This window comes from Suricata suricatta, chromosome 16 (assembly GCF_006229205.1).
Source record: "Suricata suricatta isolate VVHF042 chromosome 16, meerkat_22Aug2017_6uvM2_HiC, whole genome shotgun sequence".
Classification (NCBI taxonomy): Eukaryota; Metazoa; Chordata; class Mammalia; order Carnivora; family Herpestidae; genus Suricata; species Suricata suricatta.
Window position 1 is genome coordinate 49805267 of NC_043715.1, and position 18488 is coordinate 49823754.

At 50.6% G+C, this 18488-nt stretch overlaps 1 protein-coding gene across 5 annotated transcripts in view; it reads right to left on the reverse strand.

Annotated features, from left to right (window-relative positions):
- ZC3H4 (zinc finger CCCH-type containing 4) overlaps positions 1-14455 on the reverse strand; it is a 40050-nt gene extending 25595 nt beyond the window's left edge. Inside the window, exons 1-2 of one of the 5 annotated variants that reach the window (XM_029926452.1) lie at positions 14073-14455; positions 13783-13948 (exon numbers count right to left, since the gene is read on the reverse strand). In XM_029926452.1, the coding sequence (XP_029782312.1) occupies positions 13783-13943 (161 nt within the window). In that variant the 5' untranslated portion in view covers positions 13944-13948; positions 14073-14455. Of the gene's footprint in view, positions 1-12291; positions 12354-13511; positions 13648-13782; positions 13949-14072 lie in introns of those variants that run through there. The other 4 variants (XM_029926455.1, XM_029926454.1, XM_029926453.1 and 1 more) reach the window with 4 other exon arrangements.
- Positions 14456-18488: the final 4033 nt, after the last annotated feature.

Genomic DNA, 18488 nt, shown 5'->3' on the forward strand with positions numbered 1-18488 from the left:
TCTTGACCAACAGTCTGGAAAGGAAAAGGCTCAGAGGGACATGTTCAGAAAGGAGCTAGAATCAAGGCACCTGGCTGGCTCAGTCTGCCCGACTTTGGCTCAGGTCATGATCTCACTTTCATGGGTTCGAGCCCCACATCAGGATCTGTGCTGACAGCTCAGAGCCTGGAGCCTGCTTCGGATTCTGTATCTCCCTCTCTCTCTGACCCTCCCCTGCTCGCACTGTCTCTCTCTGTCTCTCAAAAATAAATAAAAAACATTAAAAAATAAAAGTAGCCAGAATCTCAGGGCAGGCAGGGACTCGGAGGGGACACAGAGGGGACACGGCAGGACGAGAAGTGCCTGGGCTCCCAGAGCAAGAGACCCCCGTGGAGCCAGAAGCAGCTTATCAGACTGGAAGGGATGGCAAGACCCTTTGAACCCTCTAGTCTCAGGCAGGAGGATCTCAAAGGGAGGGTAGGTGATGGGACTTGTCAACAGCAGACATCCAGACACTCCCTCGCCTCCGCCCACCGCATGACAGGGCAGGCAACGGTCTGCAGCCCTGTCCAGCAGCCATGAGCCAGCCCTCGTGAATACGGGGACCGGGTCTACACCTGACACCTGGGGGTGGGCTACAAAGACCACCCGAGGGACTCCAAAGCCTTCATCACCATCAAGAAAGATTGCAGGGGGCGCCTGACTGGCTCCTTCAGTTAAGCGTCCGACTTCAGCTCAAGTCATGATCTCACAGTTCCTGAGTTCGAGCTCTGCATCAGGCTCTTCTCTCTCCCTCTCTCTGCTCCTCCACTTATACACAGACTCTCAAAATAAATTAACTTAAACAACAAAAAAGAACAAATTCTGAAGAAAGCCCTTTCATGCCAAAGGGCCTCCCAAAGCAAGGAAGCACAGTGTTCAAATCCACCCTCCAGAGACTTTCTCTCTGCGTTATCTCTATGAACCCCTCCAGGAAATCTGGGCTCAATGAGAACCTACCACACAACTTTTTACAAAATGGGTCAGGAATACTTAGAACTGCGTCTTCACTTGGATTTTGGGGAAACTAACAAATAGTATAAAAAACAAATCCGCTCTGGTGACCACTGCGTGTTCTCAGTGCCATCGGGCCACACTATGCTCTCACGCTTCTCAGAGCCCTGGGCTAACCTTTGGTCACCCAAGGGGATGCCCTCTGATAACACGGTAAACTCCCAGCTTAACTTCTGTGTGAAGACGGCGTCTGTTCCCTTTACGAGGGTAAAGAACAAAACCCAAGAAAGCGGCCTGGCGGGGACATGGGCAGGAGCCCCGGGGACCGCAGACACTGCCGCCCCGCACGGGGGCTCCAGGAACAGCAGCCAGGCTCCGGCAGCGCCACTTCACAAGCCGCTGGCAGAGCCCGAGTCAGAGTGGGATTAAATACCGAGGGAACACGCCTAATAGACTGTGACATAATCCCTCAAGAAAAGTGGGGGAAGCCCCACGGCGCTAATCATTTCAATCTAGACCTGCCAAGCCCTCTTGAGACCAGCAAGGAGAAAGCCTGCAGCAGCAGCCCAAGCAGCCACGACCTTATTCCCCAAGGCCAGACTGGCACCGTCCCCAGGATGGCCGCATCAGGGTCGGCCTGCCAGGGCCATCAGCGACAGGAAAGCCAGCAAGCTGGTGGACTGACTTGGTGTGGGCACCTAGAAGGGGACAGGAAGTGCCTGGAGGCTTGCCAGGGGTCGAATCCATTCCGTGCCTCCCAAAATAAGCCTCCAGGGCGTTTAAATGTCCACTCCCAGAGCTGGTGACAGCCCGCTCCTCCCTCTCGGGTCAAGGACTAGACCTGAGTGCCCATTCTAAGGAATGCCTGTTTGGCCACTCCACAAGGCAGGGGAGCGACCTCAGGACTCAAAGGAGGCTGGCCCCACCTGCCAGCCTACAGATTTGGGCACGGGACCGCTTTCTGCAGGCATGCGCTCTTGGTATGCTTAACTTGGCCTTGGTTTTCTCATCTGTGGAATGGGTAACTGTAGTTCCCTAACAGGGTTGTGAGGGTTCAATGAGATTAATATGGATAAAGCCCCTGATGTCAGGAAAGCACAAAGGACCAGACAAAAAGTAGCTACCAGATATAAGGAGAACCCTAAGCCGGCTGGGGGGTGATCAGGAAGCACGTTCCCTACGGAGAAGCTATGCCAGCTCCCCCTGGGGGTCACTGCTAACCGCTGGCCAACAAGCTCCCGCCTCACTTGTCCAGACCAAGCACGCACTACCCTCTCCCGACAAATCTTGCTGACCAAACTGACAGATCAACACATCCCCTTCCTCTGCTCTAATCTCGGTGGTGAGAGGAAGTTACCAAGTAGCTGACCAGGAGGGAGAGGCGCAGGAAGAGCGGAGTCCCTGGAAGAATGGCCAAGGGCCCCTTGAAAAAAACAAAGCTTCCCAACATGGAAATTCTCTAGATAAGAGAGCAGGACGGATGCTGAAAGGGGCCCGGGTTTGCAGATCGATCTGGTTTACAAAACAAGAGAAGAGGGTGAGGGCAAAAAAAAAAAAAAAAAAAAAACCAAACAAAAAAACATGGACACTCATGGGAGCAGTGATTGTTACCTGAAGATCATGAGAGCCCTTGACAAGAGGCGGCTAGGTTAATGTGAAGGTCGGGGTTATGACCATTAACTGCCCAAACACTCAACAAATTGCCCGGGTAGGCTCTGAATGACCCATTAACTAGGGACAAAATTACAAAAATTATAGGGAGGCTCTGCCTCTTCAAATGTTTAACGACAGCCCTAAATGCAGAAGTCCCCAAATCCAACCGTGGGGGACAGCTGTCTAGTGGGAGCCAAGGCACAGAGCCTTTCCCTCGCTCTCCGACGAGGTGGTGGAGCCTCAGGGGGTGGGGGCACCTCACTGAGGGATTTTCAGAGGCAGGAAATTCTTGAAATAAACCTCTGGGTCTTGCACATGGTTTTCAGTGTCCTTACTACCTAGGTTCATCGACCAGAAATCAAGAGCAAATGGGCTCTACACCTCCCTTCCGCCTACATTCCCAGGTGGCGTCACAACACACAGCAGACTGTGACATCACACCACCTCCATGGAAATGTGCCCACGTCGCAGTCCCCGCCCCACCCGAGCAGCTGAGCGCAAACCAACCACCTGAACTCCTCACTTGAACGTGAGCGGGTGAGCCAGTCCGGGGCTGGACCCAGAGACAAACACACCTACAGCCAGAAGTCAACGTCAGCGAAAATAAAGAAATCTGAGCTTGGACTGGGTATTTGAAATATTAAATAGTTACTGCTGATTTTGTTACATAGGATTATAGCTTTGTGGTTATATTTTTAAAAAACTATCTTTGGTGGCTCAGTTAAGCATTGGACTCTTGATCTCTGCTCAGGTCTTGATTTCAAGTTCTTGAGTTCAAGTCCTGTGTTAGGCTCGAAAAGTAGGCACGAAACCTACTTTAAAATAAATTAAATAAATATAAGTAAATGACTGAATAATATAATTTTTAAAAATCTTGGGGCGCCTGGGTGGCTCTCTCAGTTATGCGTCTGATTTCAGCTCAGGCCCTGATCTCGTGGTTCATGGGTTCAAGCCCCACGTCAGGATCTGTGCTGACAGCTCAGAGCTTGGAGCCTGCTTCAGATTCTGCGTCTCCCTGTCTCTCTGCCCCTCGCCCACCTGTGCTTGTTCGTGCTCTCTCTCAAAAATAAATATTTTTAAAAATATATATAATTTTAAAAAATACACAAGGCAGATGGGGGATATAGTGAGATGAACCGGAATTGGCAAAATGTATATAACTGAAACCAGGTGCCGAGTAGATGACAGCTTTTCTCTTCTCATAAAAATGCTAGGAAAGTTCCTTAAGTTAAAAGGAAAAGAAGATGCCCCGCGTGGGGCCCGCCTCAGCAAGGTGAGGAGAGATTACCAAGGAAGGCAGAAATCTGGAGTCTGGGGTGGGGGGGCACTCTATCACCCCTCACGGAGGCCTCACCTCTCGGCCCTGATCTCCTCAACGCCAAAACCTGCCTTGACGCCCCGGGTCTCACACACCGAAGCGGGGGCAAGTATTACAAACACCCTCTAGCAGATGCCGGGCACCGCCCCTCTCTCACCAAAACACAGTAACAGACCCACATTGGTCATGAGGCATCAGTACGCCCATTCCACAGACAGGCTCAGGGAGGAGAAGACATCTGCCTCTAGGGTCGCAGCACGGAGCAACACTGGAACGAGTCCTGGACTCTCTGACTCCAGGCTCAACTCTCAACCTCGACCCTAGAAAATTAGAAATGATCTGGAAGAGAATAATTAAGAGGCCCACCGCCAAAACTCCCGCCCCGAAGTTTGTAACTGGGCTGGTAAAAAGAAGACAGATGCACTGAAAACCGATAAATTAAACGGCATTCCAAGAAACACCAAAGGGAGGTATGAAGACACGGGGCGAAGTCTGTGTCCGGGTTTCCACTGGGAGGTGACGGCAGAAACAGAACCTCTGGGAAACACCGAATCCTCATGGGCAGAATTTCCGGAGGCTGCTGCACATCAAGTGCGGAGCGCAGCCCGGGAGGAAAAGCTTCCCTTAAGCAAAGACACAGGCGAATACAGTCCTTCCAAGATCAAATAAAGGGAATGGAGACTCTCAAAAAGCTGAACAAAGACTTCGGTTAGTGATGAGGTGCACAGAATGGCCCAAAGAATCCTGGAGAAAACCCAAGTCGAGAGTCTTCTCCCCTGATGGTCAGAGAGCAATGGGCATCATTCCAAGGGAAGGAACTGCCAAAGTCGTCCAACGGCAGAGGGGAGGCTTTCTCCCGGAGAGGGCGCCCACGCTGCGGTCTGTCCTCTCACACCAGCCTCTAAGGCAAAGCGTTTCCGGAGAGCTTCGAGCAAGCCGATCGAGCAAAAACCTGGCCTACTAGAGTCTCACGGAATCCAGGGAGGAGTCCAGGGTCATTTCCTTCACCTGAATAGCTACTTGGTCACCCCCACTCACTCTCAACACTGCTCCTCGTTTGTTTTTTTTTTTCATGTTTATTTATTTTGAGAGAGAAAGCAAGGATGGGTTGTGGGTTCAAGCCCCCTGTTGGGCTCTGCAGAGCCTGCTTCAAATTCTTTCTCCGAAAGAAAGAGAGGAAGAGAGGAAGGGAGGGAGGGAGGGAGGAGGAAAGGAGGAAGGGAGGGAAGGAGGGAAGAGGGAAGGAGGGAGGGAGGGAGGGAGGGAAGAAAGAAAGAAAGAAAGAAAGAAAGAAAGAAAGAAAGAAGGAAAGAAAGAAAGAAAAGAACAAAAGAACCACAATTACCTGTATGCAACTCTTCAGGAGAACAGAGAAGAGGCTGGCGGTCACCTGAATTTTCAAGAGCCCTCAGCACAAGCCCGGGTTCCACCTGTGCTGTGTTCTACACAGACCCAGTACCAGCCTCTGCCCTCTATACCCTCTTGCTCCGTTTCAACACAGACACTGGACTATTTCACAGCAATAATGTAGGTGACTTAAAACTCCACTGAGGTGACGGAAGGGTTGTCTCTAATCAAAAACTCATTCACCAAGTGTTTATCGAGGGCTTCCTAATAGGCCAGAGAGTAACAAGATCCACACATCAACCGAAGTACAAGTGGCTACCCGTCAGCAGTCCCCAGGGACGCGGTCCACTCTGCCCCTCCTTGCAAAGAAGCTGGGTTCCCGGCAGGGCTCCGGCGCTCTATGCGACGGCAGGGCCTGAAATCCCAAGGAAATGAGGAGGGCAATAACCCAAGCCACCTGCAATGGGCATTTAGCCAAGTGACACTCATGTCTGGGCCCAGCTCCCTCGGGTTGGGCCGTCACAGGGATGTGTTAGCTGCGATCGACCTCCACACTGGCTTCAAGAAGCCTCCCATTACTTCTAATGAATGCAAATCCCTTGGACTAAAAGTTCAAAAGCCCAGGCTTGGGCCTCTATGCGCACTGGAAGGAGTGAAACACGGGCTGACGGAACTGCGCCAGGTCACAGAGGGTGTCCCACTCCCCAAAGCCAACCTTTGTTGTTGTTGTTTTTTTAAAGTAATTAATCTCTGCACCCAAAGTAGGTCTGGAACTCATCACCAAGATCAAGAGTTGCATGCTCTAGTGACTGAGCCGGCCAGGCGTCTTCGGGCCAACTTTAAAGGGAATGCCCGTATGCCTGTCCATCCTCTCCCGCTGCCTCTGCCGCAACAAAACCAACGGTGGCTCCTGCCACAGTAGCAGGCACATCATACCAGCAGCGCAGGGGCCAGCAACCTTCTTCTTTAGGGCCCAAAGTGTGGGGGCGCTTGGCTGGCTCCGTCAGAAGAGCACAGAACTCTTGATCTTGGGGTCATTGAGTTCAAGACCCACGTTCAGGGTAGAGGTGATCTAAATAAAAAGAAACTTTTTTAAAGTGCCAAAGAATAAATACTGTAGGCTTTGCAGGCCATACAGTTTCTGTCCCAACTATGCAACGCTGATGTTTCGTGCAAAAACAGCACAGACCATATAAATTAACGGGCGTGGCTACATTCCAATAAAACTTTACTTAGGTGGAAAAATAAAGCCAAGTGGGCGGGCTTGGATCAGAGAGGCACAGACTGCCCACCCGTCCTACCAGCAGTAGCTTTTAAACTTTGACTTTGACCCACGTCTCCTTTATGTTTCTCGCAAACAAGTTTTACAAAGCGGCTTTTGAACTCCACTGTACTCTGCTTTTTCTATCCTCCTTCATTCCTGTTTTTCAAGTGCAGGAAGGAAGCAAATCAATAAACGGGACATCATATCCTGCTAATGGCTACATAATGCGGTTTGAAAATATCATATCGAGTCCAGGACAGCCTACAGGTAGAGGACCTGGGTCTGGGTCCAGGCTGCCTGGGTTCGAACTCTGCCTCCACACCTACCAGCTCTCTGACCTTGGGACAAGTGATTTGGTTTCTGTTTCAAACTCCCAGCATAGGGCTGGGGTGAGCTAGCGCATCAGAAGCACTCAGAAGGGCCAGGCAGGTAATCTTTGACCTTCACACAAAACACTGTCACACCGTTGGGGAGACGAGCAGTCAGTGACTCACAGGGCACTTACAGTCGGCCTGACCCCCACGGCCACGCTGTCCACCACTCCCCACCAGAATAAACGGAATCCATGCTGCACTAAGCTTTATGCTTCTAGGAGTTTACGGTTTCTGGACCACCCGACAGGGACAAAGGAGCCAGGTGCTCGGCTATAGATGGACCGACCAGGGATCTAACCACTCAACCTAACCTCGCAATTCATCTTTAAGGCACCTCCTTTGCAGTTGGGGATCGAAACTGCTAGGGCAGTGGCAGCCTCTAATCATGGCCAGAAGCCGCAGGCGCCAGACATGGGAAGGAAATCTGAGGCTGGGCAAAGGTAGGAACACACTTCGCCCAAATCTAAATAAAGTCTTCCAGAGACAAGAGCTCCTTGCACACTGAAAACTCTCCTGCTCAAAGACAAGCCCGGTACTGGCCTGACTGCTGGACGAACGAAACCTTGACCGACTCAGCCAGACTATCAAGGGGTTAGGAGAGACTTGGGAGCTGGGACCGGCCTTGCTCGTCTCTTGGAGGTTCTAGAGGGAGTAGAGAAAGGACTTGCTTAGGGCGAGGAGAGCAGTCGGCAGCGGGTTTGGGTGCTCCAGCCCCACCTTCTCAGTTCTCCGCAGGCCCACCGAGGTGGCAGCAAGACTCAGACCCTAAGCGAAAGATGAACACAGGCAGGTCGCCACCATGACCTTGAGCAAGCGGGAAAGACCTTAAGATGGCTCCTACTTGGGGCACCTGGGTGGCTCAGTCGGTTAAGCCTCCGACTTCGGCTCAGGTCAGATCTCACGTTCGTGGGTTCAAGCCCTGCGTCGGGCTCTGTGCTGACAGCTAGCTCAGAGCCTGGAGCCTGTTTCAGGTTCTGTGTCTCCCTCTCTCTGACCCTCCCCCTCTCATGCTCTGTCTCTTCTGTATCAAAAATAAATAAAGCATTAAAAAAAAAAAAAAAGGATGGCTCCTACTTACTTTCACCCCCAATCTGCTCCTCGAAATTAAACTAGCCAGAAACCTAGGGGAGGAAGACAAAACCCGGCTGCTGTTCTTCTCTTCCATACCAGGCAGTAAATTCGATTTAGAACTTTTCTGAAGTAGGGACAGCAAGAAGATAAAGAAACCCAAAGATGGGGCGCCTGTGGGGCTCAGTCGGTTAAGCCTCCGGCTTCGGCTCAGGTCATATCTCATGTTCATGGGTTCGAGCCCCACGTCAGGCTCTGTGCTGCCAGCTAGCTCAGAACCTGGAGCCTGCTTCCGGTTCTGTGTCTCCTTCTCTCTCTGCCCCTCCCCCTCTCATGCTCTGTCTCTCTCTGTATCAAAAATAAATAAAACATTAAAAAAAAAAAAAAAGAAACCCAAAGATGCCAAAATGCCAGCCATCATGGGGGGGGCGGGGGGGGGGGTCCTGCCCATGTCCACGTGACCGCGGTGACCCTGAGAAAAGGGCCGTATCCTCGGTGCCCACCGCAGGGACGGCTAGGCCGGGACACAATCTTATCTGCCTCCAGAGCCTCACGCGGTTCCTTGCTATCCTGTAGCCACCTCCAATGTTCAAAAGATGTCAACACTTGCCTTAGGCAGAGGGAGCTGAGTCACCAATTCACACAGACACAAAGTTACCAAAAAAAAACCCACACATACAAGGAGAAAAGAAAAAATAGGAGAGAGAGTCTCCACCCTGAGCAACGTGGCCGAGGGAGAAGCGGACGACACGCCCAGCAAGTAGCCCGTACTGGATCGAATTCTACCAGAATGATGACCGTGGGATGCAACGAGGTCCACGCCAACCGAGGGGGCCATGTCTTCAAACCGCCACCAACTGACGGAGTCAGAAATTTTAAAACTGCCCGTGTAATCTTTTGTTACGAAGACCAAAAACAAAAAAAAACAAAAAAAACTCCCTATGCAGTGTTTCCAGGCTGCCATCCTCATTAACCAGCAAAACTAGAATAGTTCCGTGGCAAAGACTAGGCGGGTCCACTTGGAGAGCTGAACCGAGGAGATCTGGCCCCCCGCATACAGCCCATTTTACCTTAACCAAATGCACGTTCTAAGCCACCCGACCAAGTGGCTGCTCCTCTTTCCATTAGGTGTTAATTATGAAACCGGACTCGAATCATTTACTCTGAGTCCTGCCTCCGAGGAGCACACTGCTCTTCCAGATGCCTGAATCGACCTATCAAATACGCCACTTCCAGAAACCAGCCTTTTCTTTCGTATCTTGTTAGGGGACATGTTGCCAAGGCAAAAAGGCAAGCACCTTGCTCGCGTGGGGAACTCAGCCATTTTGCTTACTATTCGGTCTGAATTACTCGGTCACTCAACTTCCTACCCCTGGGTCAGAACCTAACAAATTCTGTCCACAGGGACCAAAACTAGGTTCTCTGGAAAATGGTCTGACCTAAAGCTATCCAAGGAGCCTCGGAAATAATTAGCAATTTTCACCATACAGGTTATTTGGCTTCTACTGAGATGGTTCTAGGGGACACAACGGCCATGGACACGTCAACGGAAGTGAACAATGGGTAAGGCAACCGGGCCGCATCCATTCCTCCCCTACCAGAGAAGGGAAAAGATCGAAAAGAGAGGAGGTGAAGGATTCATGGATAAATTATGGGGCGCCTGGGTGGCCAAGTCGACTGAGCATCTGACTCTGGCTCAGGTCGTGATCTCACAGTTCACCGAGTTTGAGCCCCGTATCCAGCTCTCTGCCGTCAGCACAGAGCCTGCTTCGGATTCTGTGCCCCCCTCTCTCTGTACCTCCCCAGCTCGCACGCTTTCTCTCAAAAATAAATAAAACATGAAGATAAATCAAGAAATAATAAAGGACAAATTGCTAAACCAGCTTAATATGAAATCGTCTACATTCAACTGGATGGAAACAAACTCAGAGTCAACCATCGGGCTCTAACTTGCCAGGGAGCCAACAGCTGGGAAAGCCTTCAGTTCCATGGGCGCAAAACAAGTTTCCACTTCGGATCAGCCTTCCTGGGTAAGCGAAAGCCACAGCAGTGCCTTTACTGACAAATCCTGACTTATCAACAATTCAAGAACTTGAGCGAATCGAAACCCTATCTGGGAGACAGGACAGACTGAATTAGAAAAGCCCTTCTGGGGAATCATCTTTTTCTTCTGAAGAACAAATCAGGAGGATGACAGAACATAAAGGGGCTTTGTGACCGGAATTCTCATATTTTCATGGCCACAAGTGGTTGTACTTCTACTGGGAGATTTGTATTTGGTTTCAGACTAAACCTCTTCCGAGAGACTATAACAAGTTTAAAGACTGCAAGCGTCTAAGAGCTGCTGTTAAATCAGGGATTCTGAGTGACACCCTTTTTTTCTTTTTTGCAACATCCATTAATTTGAATTTTAACTAGTACTGGTACATCAGTTTGGGGGGGGAGGCAGTACTGTGACATTTCAAAAACAAAGACTATGGAAATACATTTTGACATAATTACTGGGGCTTCTTGGTTTTTCATGGATGAGATTCCTTCGAGAATGGGAAAAAAAAAAAAACCCCAAAAACAAACATACTCTTGTGCGGCTATGCCTGACTACTTTTTAAATGTTTGGGGGGACATACTTTTAAATTCAATGAATGATTGCTACAATGTTCACTTAAAAAAAAAATCCCATTTCCTTAACATCTCCTCAAGTAAAGTTACACAAGCTTCCTTCTACAACTCAGTGGCCCTTGACACTTGGGAAGGTTCGGCTTGTCAGCAGCCAGTTTCGGCACTTGGCTCCTGGAGAAGGAATTTCACCAAGGATGGAAAACTTCAAATAAAGGCAGATCATTTTCAGCTGACCCTGCGCACTGGAGAGTGTGTTCAGTTTGTGCTTGAGACTTTTTTTTTTTTTGCAGGATACTGTAGTGCGGACAGTCCTTCCTCCCACCGACTTTACACAAACCTAAAATCACCACTTCACAGCAGTTACATTGTATTTTGAGAGGAAGAGTAAAACTGGCCCACTGAGCTGCAACTAACATTTCCTTATTGCAACGAAAGTGAACTTTTCTTCCCCCCCTAAGAATGGAAAGAAGGGAAAACAGGATCCTTCGGAGGGGGAGGGGGGAAGGGTTTGTGTGTCAAGAAGTTTTCTCGACCAAAGTACATCAGGGACAGAAACTGGGCAAGTGGGAAAATGGAACTTCACCGTGTTTTGTCTTTTAACGGAAGACATTATGCTTGTAAAACACATCAGAAGTACAAGTGTTTGGTTCTGCAAGTCATTTCTGGTGCTGTTTTTTCCTTGTATGTGTAGGGGGGGGGGGCTGGGGGCCGGAGCAAGTGTTCTCTCCACCATGTCTGGGCAATGTAACACGTTTGCATCAACTTTTCACTGTCAGGCATGTGCTTTCGAACAAAGGAACAGTGGAGACAGCAGAAGAGACTGGGACTTGACGCTTTACAGATTTGGTGCTTAAACAGTACTTTACAAATGACTTGCTTAATTTAAACGTCCATCACCAGAAGAGACATTGGAGTAAAATGAGAAAATTAGATCTCCTTGAACCACAATCTTTTTTGGGGGGTGGGGGGGGTACATTAACTCAAATACAAGTATCATAAACCAAATTCACTTTTAACCTCGTCTCCTATAAATGGACCTCTGAAGTATCCACTTTCTTCAAAGATGAAAGCTGGAGACAAAGTAATGGATTGAAATGGAGCGAGGGATACCAAGGGCTTGAAAACATATGGGCCTTTTACAGAAGTTTTTGTCATGTTACAGTAACGCTCTCTCTCTTTTTTTTTTTTTTTTTTGCAAAACTGTGTACGACAAATTAAAAAAAAATTAAAGATTGAAAGGATGTGCAAGTCTAAAAAGGGCTCAAAACTGGGTTAGAATCCTGATTCGAACATATCAATTCACTCAAGCATCACTTTGGTCTAAAGGCAGGAGGAAGGCAGGCAGGAAAGGGACAAAAAGAGGGAGATAATTGAATTACTCAATAAAAGAGGCTACTTACCATCCCAACCCATTGTAAGACATACACTTCTGACATAAGAGAACTCCTTAGAGGTCGAATAAAGCGTGTAAGCACCTTTGAGTAATGCACCTGCCCCCAAGAGGGGGCCCGGAAGCCCAACGTGGGCTTAGCGCACAGACCTTTGCTAATCTGTTTATTTCCTTGAACTGGAGTCAGGCTGCGATGGGCTGCGATTCCCAGGACGATACATTTAATGAGAACAAAATAGAAAATAAAATAAAAAAATAAAAAAAAATTTTTTTTGTAAAAGCTCACCAAACTGCAGCACTTGTGTCTCTGAATGTGGGTGGCATTTCTTTTAAAAGGCAAAGTATGGTCTGTGAAGGAGAAAGGGAAAAGGGGAGGTGGCAGTGGGGGAGAAGGGGCCGTGGTGCCTGAAGGAAGCCCTAGCCGAGACCCCTATCTAGGGGAGGGTCCTCAAGCGACTCCCCAGCCCGGGCTGCTCAGGGCAGCCATCTGTCCAGCTCGATCTCTTCCCCTCCCCGCCCCCACTCCCTCGCAGACTGGCTTTCCTGCCGGCTGAGAACCTCCTTCCATTTCCAAACCCACTCTCTAGACACCTCTTCCCCTGCCCCGCCAGGAAAAGGAGGGTAAATCCTGCACCCCCAACCGTCTGCTGGAGCAGGGGAAACGGGGGGCCCCAACCTCGCCCTAAAACGCGCCAGGCTGGCCCCTTTATCACCCTCCAGAGAAGGGCGTGGGGCAAACCCATTTCGCACTTAATGAAGGGGAAGGGGGGCGCTCCTTTTCACCCCTTGCCAAGGCACAAAAAAACGCCCCGAAACTCGTTTTCTCTCCCGGAAGGGATGGCGCCCCATTTTAGTCCGAAAGAGGAGGGGACCCCATGAGAAAGAAGAGATCAACTTCCTCTCTCTTCTAAGGCAGGGAAAGCAAACCTCACACCCCCACCCCTCCCCCGCCAAAAACGCATCACCTACCTATGAAAAACGAGAGGACCCCTGCCTTCAAGCAAAAACACGGGGAAGGGGCTTCTCCCTCCAAAAGGCAGGGGCTTCCATCAAAGGGGCTAGAGATCCCCCCCCCCAAACCAAATGTGCCCTCTAGGTAATAGCTAGGAAATACCTCCCGCCAAAAAAAAGTGCGAGAGCCCCCACCCAAAGGACCCCTTCACTAAAAGGATGGAGCAAGAACTGAACGAGCCCCCACTTTCTACCTAAGAAAACTAGGGTACCTCTCCAACTAGGGCAGAGCACACCTCCCCCAGGAGAAAGGATACTGCCAGGGGCTGGGAGACCCCCAACTCCCAAACCCCTAAGAGCGGGGTTACTGCTCGGGATCCGGGAGCCCCTCCCCCATCCCCTTCCCCGAAGCCAGGCGACGGGCAGGCGGGCCCATGGCTGCCAGCTCCGGGCGCTAGGGCAGCCAGGACCCCCGTGGGCCTCCGCAGCCCCCCCCCAGCGCCCCCTCCCCAGGGCGGGCGGGCGGGCGCGGGGGTCCGGGGGGCGCCTCCTCACCTTCCCCTCAGCATGGCGCCCAAAAAAGACAGAGCAAGAGCGAGGGAGAGCGGGCGAGCGCCGCGAGGGGGGGGAAACGCATGAGGCCAGGAGAGAAAGCAAGCGAGAAAGAGCGAGCGAGCGAGAGACACCCACCGACCCCGCCCTTCCTCCTCCTCCTCCTCCTCCTCCGTGGCCCGGCCCAACATGGCGGCCGCCCCCCTTCCTCCTCCTCCTCCTCCTCCTCTTCCTCCCCCCGGGGACGCTGCCCCGGCCGGGCCGGGGGCCTGACCTGTCGTCAGGGAGCGGGAGGCGGTGGAGGAGGTGCGGGGTGGCCGGGCAGGCGTCGGGGGAACACGGAGGAGGCGAAGGCGTTGATGATGGCGGCGGCGGCGATGGCGGCTGCGGCGATTCTGATGGTGGCGGCGGGGGGGTCCCGGGCGCGGCCTCCATAGTTCCTTTGGGGGGGGAGGGGATGTTAATGCACGAAAAAGGACTGCTTGGGCGTGGCGGGAGGGGCACACTTCAGCTCTGAGGGCTCCTGATAGGAATGGGTATATATTTTTTCGGTTTCGGAATCACCTCTGCGCCGACCTCCGCGTAGGCCGCGCGGCCTAGGCCTCAGCGGGCCGCTCGTCGCCTTTCTCCGCAGCCCGCCCCTGGGGTCACTCGCTCACGGGCGCGGGACCCTCATCGGGGCGAGAGCCCCCACACACACCTCCCCCGCGGGCCCGGAGGCGGGGGACCCGGGGGACACGGACACTGGTGGGTGGTTGGGTGTAATTAGCGCGGGCCGCGCGCGATGGAGCAAGCGGGGGGGGGGAGGGAAGAAGAGGAGAGCGAGCGAGGGGGGGTTAAAAAAAGGATTTTAGGGAGAGAGGAAACGAGCCGCGGAGACGGGCCGACTGTCTGTCTTTCTGCCCTAGGTGCCCCGGCTGCTCGGCCCCCGCCGCAGTCAGAAATTCACACAAAATGGCGGCCCGGCCTGGAGGAGCCGAGAGGCTGAGGCGGGAGGAAGGGCGAGGTGGGAGGGGGAACTGGGAGGCGGAGGCGGAGGCCGTGTCACGTGGCGCAGAGGGGCCCAGGCCTTTCCCCGAAGGCTGGCGGAAAGAGCCGAAGGGAGAGAGTGAGGTCGAGGCAAGGCGGAAAAAGCCGAAAGCAGAGGAGCGGGAGACGGAAAGAGCCGAGGTTGGCGACGGGGGTGTGGCTAAAAATGGATGGACAGCCGCGGAAGCCGGAGATGCCGTACAGGACCAGGACGGGCTTGAGGGGGGAAAAGCAAGGAATTGCTATGATCCGGAAGGAGCCGAAGGAGGCTTCGGAGGTGGGTGGCAGGAGGCGGAACTAGCCGAAAGGGGAATTTAGACGGAAAAGGCTGGAGGGCGGGGCTCGGGAAGTGATTAACAGAGTAAAAGACTGGGGAATTCACCCGAGCGCAAGCGGGAAGAACCGAAAATTTACCAGCTTGAAGGAAGGCGGGAGGAGACTAAAGATTTAGGTGGAAGAATGGGAGGGAAAGAATTCGGGCTACGGAGAGAAAAAAATAACCGAAAGCTGGAGGCCGGGTGCCGTGAGTTGTAGGTTTCCGGAGAACTGGAGGATGGAGCCGAACAGGTCCGGAGCTGACGTCATTAGAAACCTCGGTCGGTGACGTCTCCCTAGGGCGGTGCGAGAGGGGCGGACCTTGGTACTGCCTCCGGGAAGTTTAACGACTTGCATCGTGGGTACCGGGAAGGCTCACGATGAATGTTACACGTGGGAGCGACTGCTCAGGTTCAAACTGTGTGCAAACGACCTAAGCTCATGATCTTCACAACTACACTAAGAGGAACTGCTGTTCTCATTTACTGGATGCAAACTGAATCCTGGCGTCTGATTAGTTGTCTCAAGAACATAATCGTAGCCATAAAGAATGCCTCAAGAATTTTAATCAGTGCTAGCATTCCATTACCTACTGTAGAAATTCGTTCAGCCCTATTTATATCCAGGGATCTTTGTTCTGTGCTTTTCTGAGCTCCTGGTACAGTGCCTAGCTCTGTGATGGTCGATGGGAACAGTTTCTAGCTTTCTGGGGCTTAAAAACCGATATTGCCCCAGGGGAAAGGAACTGAAAATTTAAAGGGAGTCTCTATTTTATGGGGGGTGGTAGGGGGCGCCCAGAACAGAGTTGTTTCAGTTGAGTTAGGAAGAAGAGGAGATCCCAGGCCAAAGGAAAGCTTATTTCATACTCTAGGTATGGACTCTAGGCTCCGGGAACAGAAAGAAAACCAGGGCAGCACGAAAGTTAAATCTGGAGGTAAAGGCACCAAATTCCTTCTTGTTCTATTAATCCTACCATAAAAGGGAAAAAAAAAAGTCCCCAAACTAGTCTGGGACATAAGCTTTTTGTGCGTACTTTACAACAATCTCCTTCAGTGTACTAATTCACTTTCCTAATAAAAAAAATTTAAGCCATTTCGAATAAATTTTGATGGAACTGTGGCATACCCCGCTGTCAGCTGACTTCCCTGTCAGTCAAGACTCCTAATCTTCAGTCTTACTTATGTTCTGTATCTAGTTTTATTTTCTTTCTGGATCTAGTTTCTAGTCTAATGATGGTTATTTAACCATTCTCTTCTCCCATAAAATATCCATACCAAGAATAAATTTCTAATTCCCCTATAAGAAACTTTTCCCCCCTTACATGCATCATTGCAATAAAATGTTGACACATGCTTTTAACAAAATTGTCCAAAAGGTTTCTTTAGGGGCGCCTGGGTGGCTCAGTCGGTTGGGAGTCCGACTTCAGCTCAGGTGCTGATCTCGAGGTCTGTGAGTTAGAGCCCCGTGTGGCAGGGGGGCGGGGCTCTGTACTGACAACTCAGCCTGGAGCCTGCTTCAGATTCTGTCTCCCTCTCTCTCTGACCCTCCCCTCTGCCCCTCCCCTGCTCAAGCTGTGACTCTGTCTCTTTCCCTCAAAAGTAAATAAACATTTAAAAATTTTTAAAACAAAAAAGATTTCTTTAACAGAATACTAATAGAGTAGGGTTATTTGAACAGAAAGGAAAACTGCAAATCATCTGAGCTGTCTGCACAGAGCTTGACTCGGGGCTTGAACCCACAAACTGTGAGATCATGACCTGAGCCAAAGTCGTGCGCTTAACCGACTGAGCCACCCAGGCTCCCCTTTAATGTTTTAGACAGTGAGAGCACTGGCCTGTGTGCCCCCTTGAGTTGGGGAGGGGCAGAGAGAGAGAGTGAGAGGATAGGAAGTGGGCTCCCTGCTGTCAGCAGTGAGTTGATATGGGGTTTCAACTGACAAACCATGAGATCAGGACCTGAGATGAAGTCAGATTCTCAATGGACGGAGCCACCCAGTTGCCCCTTGTTCATATTATTCTGTAATATACTTTGTAATAAACCAGTAGTCTAGTAGGTAAACTATTTTCCTGAATTCTGTGAGCCATGGTAGCAAATTAATGGGAAGAAAGGGGTTGTGGGAATGTCTGATTTATACCCAATCAGAAGTGCTTCCAATTTGAGGCTGAAGCTGGGGGTGGGCAATCTTATGGGAATGAGGTCTCAAACAATGGGATCTCATGCTAACTCCAAGTCAACAGTATCAGAACAGAACTGAACTTCCCCCGGTCGCAGAACTGCTTGGTGTGGGAAAGCCTCCAAGCATTTGGTGACCAGACTAGAGATGTATAGAATGTTTGAGTAGAAGAGAAACCCAGGATCTCCCTTAGAACCACCTTGGAAAAATGTTTGGCAGTATCAGCTACAGCCGAAAGGAAGCTGATGCTGTGATTCCACAGTCCCACCCAAATGTATGTGGCCCACAAATGTGTACCAAAAGGCATGAAAAGAATGATCACAGCAGCAAGAGTCGAAATAGTCCCTAACTGGAAACAATTTAAATGCCCATCAACCGGAAAACAGACAAGTAAATTGTAGTATATTTGCCTCTTTTGAGAACCCCTAGATGGCTGGGTTGGAAGACCCAAATGGCAGTCTTTTGCAATACGTCTTGGGCAATATACCTAGAAAACCTTCTTTGGCATGCTTTAGAGCTTTCCTGGCTGAGAAGTGAGAGCAAATCTCCCGATCATGATACAAATTGACTCTGAAATTCCAACAGACCTACCAAACATTGTGTGTGTGTGTGTGTGTGTGTGTGTGTGTGTGTGTGTCTGTCTGTCTGTATGGGTCCCTGCACATCCATGTGTGCTGGGGTGGGGGGGGGTGGAGGAAGCTTGCAGGTTTTACCAACTTGCCCATTGTTCCCAAAATCCTTCATCTGGACCTCCAAAATGTCTCTAAGCTTGGCAGATCCTTGCATTTTTCTGAGATGGAAATTTCTGTGATGCCCATAAGTGACCAATGGTTCCTGGCACCTATTTCTTTCTACTCTGGGGACATCATTATTCTGGCAAAAGATTTTTCTAGTTACAGGGGGTGGCTCTACAAAGATGTCACTACACAGTGTGGAAGAAATGCCAGAAGATGGCTCCTGCCTGTGGACATAACTAGGGAAGAAAGGAGGAGACCATCGGCCAAAGAGAGGCTTTATGGTACCTGCTGACCGCCAACCAATAGCTCTTTTCTCTTTCTTGCTAATCCAACCCTGGATTTATTGGGAAATGGAAGATGATCAGGCTAGATCTAGACCAGGTTAGATGCTGGGTCTACCTAGTTCTCAAGGAGATGATGCTGCCCCCTAGAGGACATTTCTGGACCTAATGTAGGAAATTCCTGTGTGTAGTTTTGTCTTTTTGGTTTTGGTTTTGTTGTTGTTGTTGTTGTTGTTGTTGTTGTTTGGTTGTCAACAGATTCTCAAGGGAAGAGGATTGCTCCCTTGAGGGCATTTTGGAAGTGTTCAGGGACTTTTTTGAGCATCACAATAATGACGGGTTGTTACTGGCATTAGAAGACAGGGACCAGGAATGACAGGATGATAGCATAGGGATCAACCTGACTATGGGTAATAAATGACGCTCTAATGAACCAAATTATAGT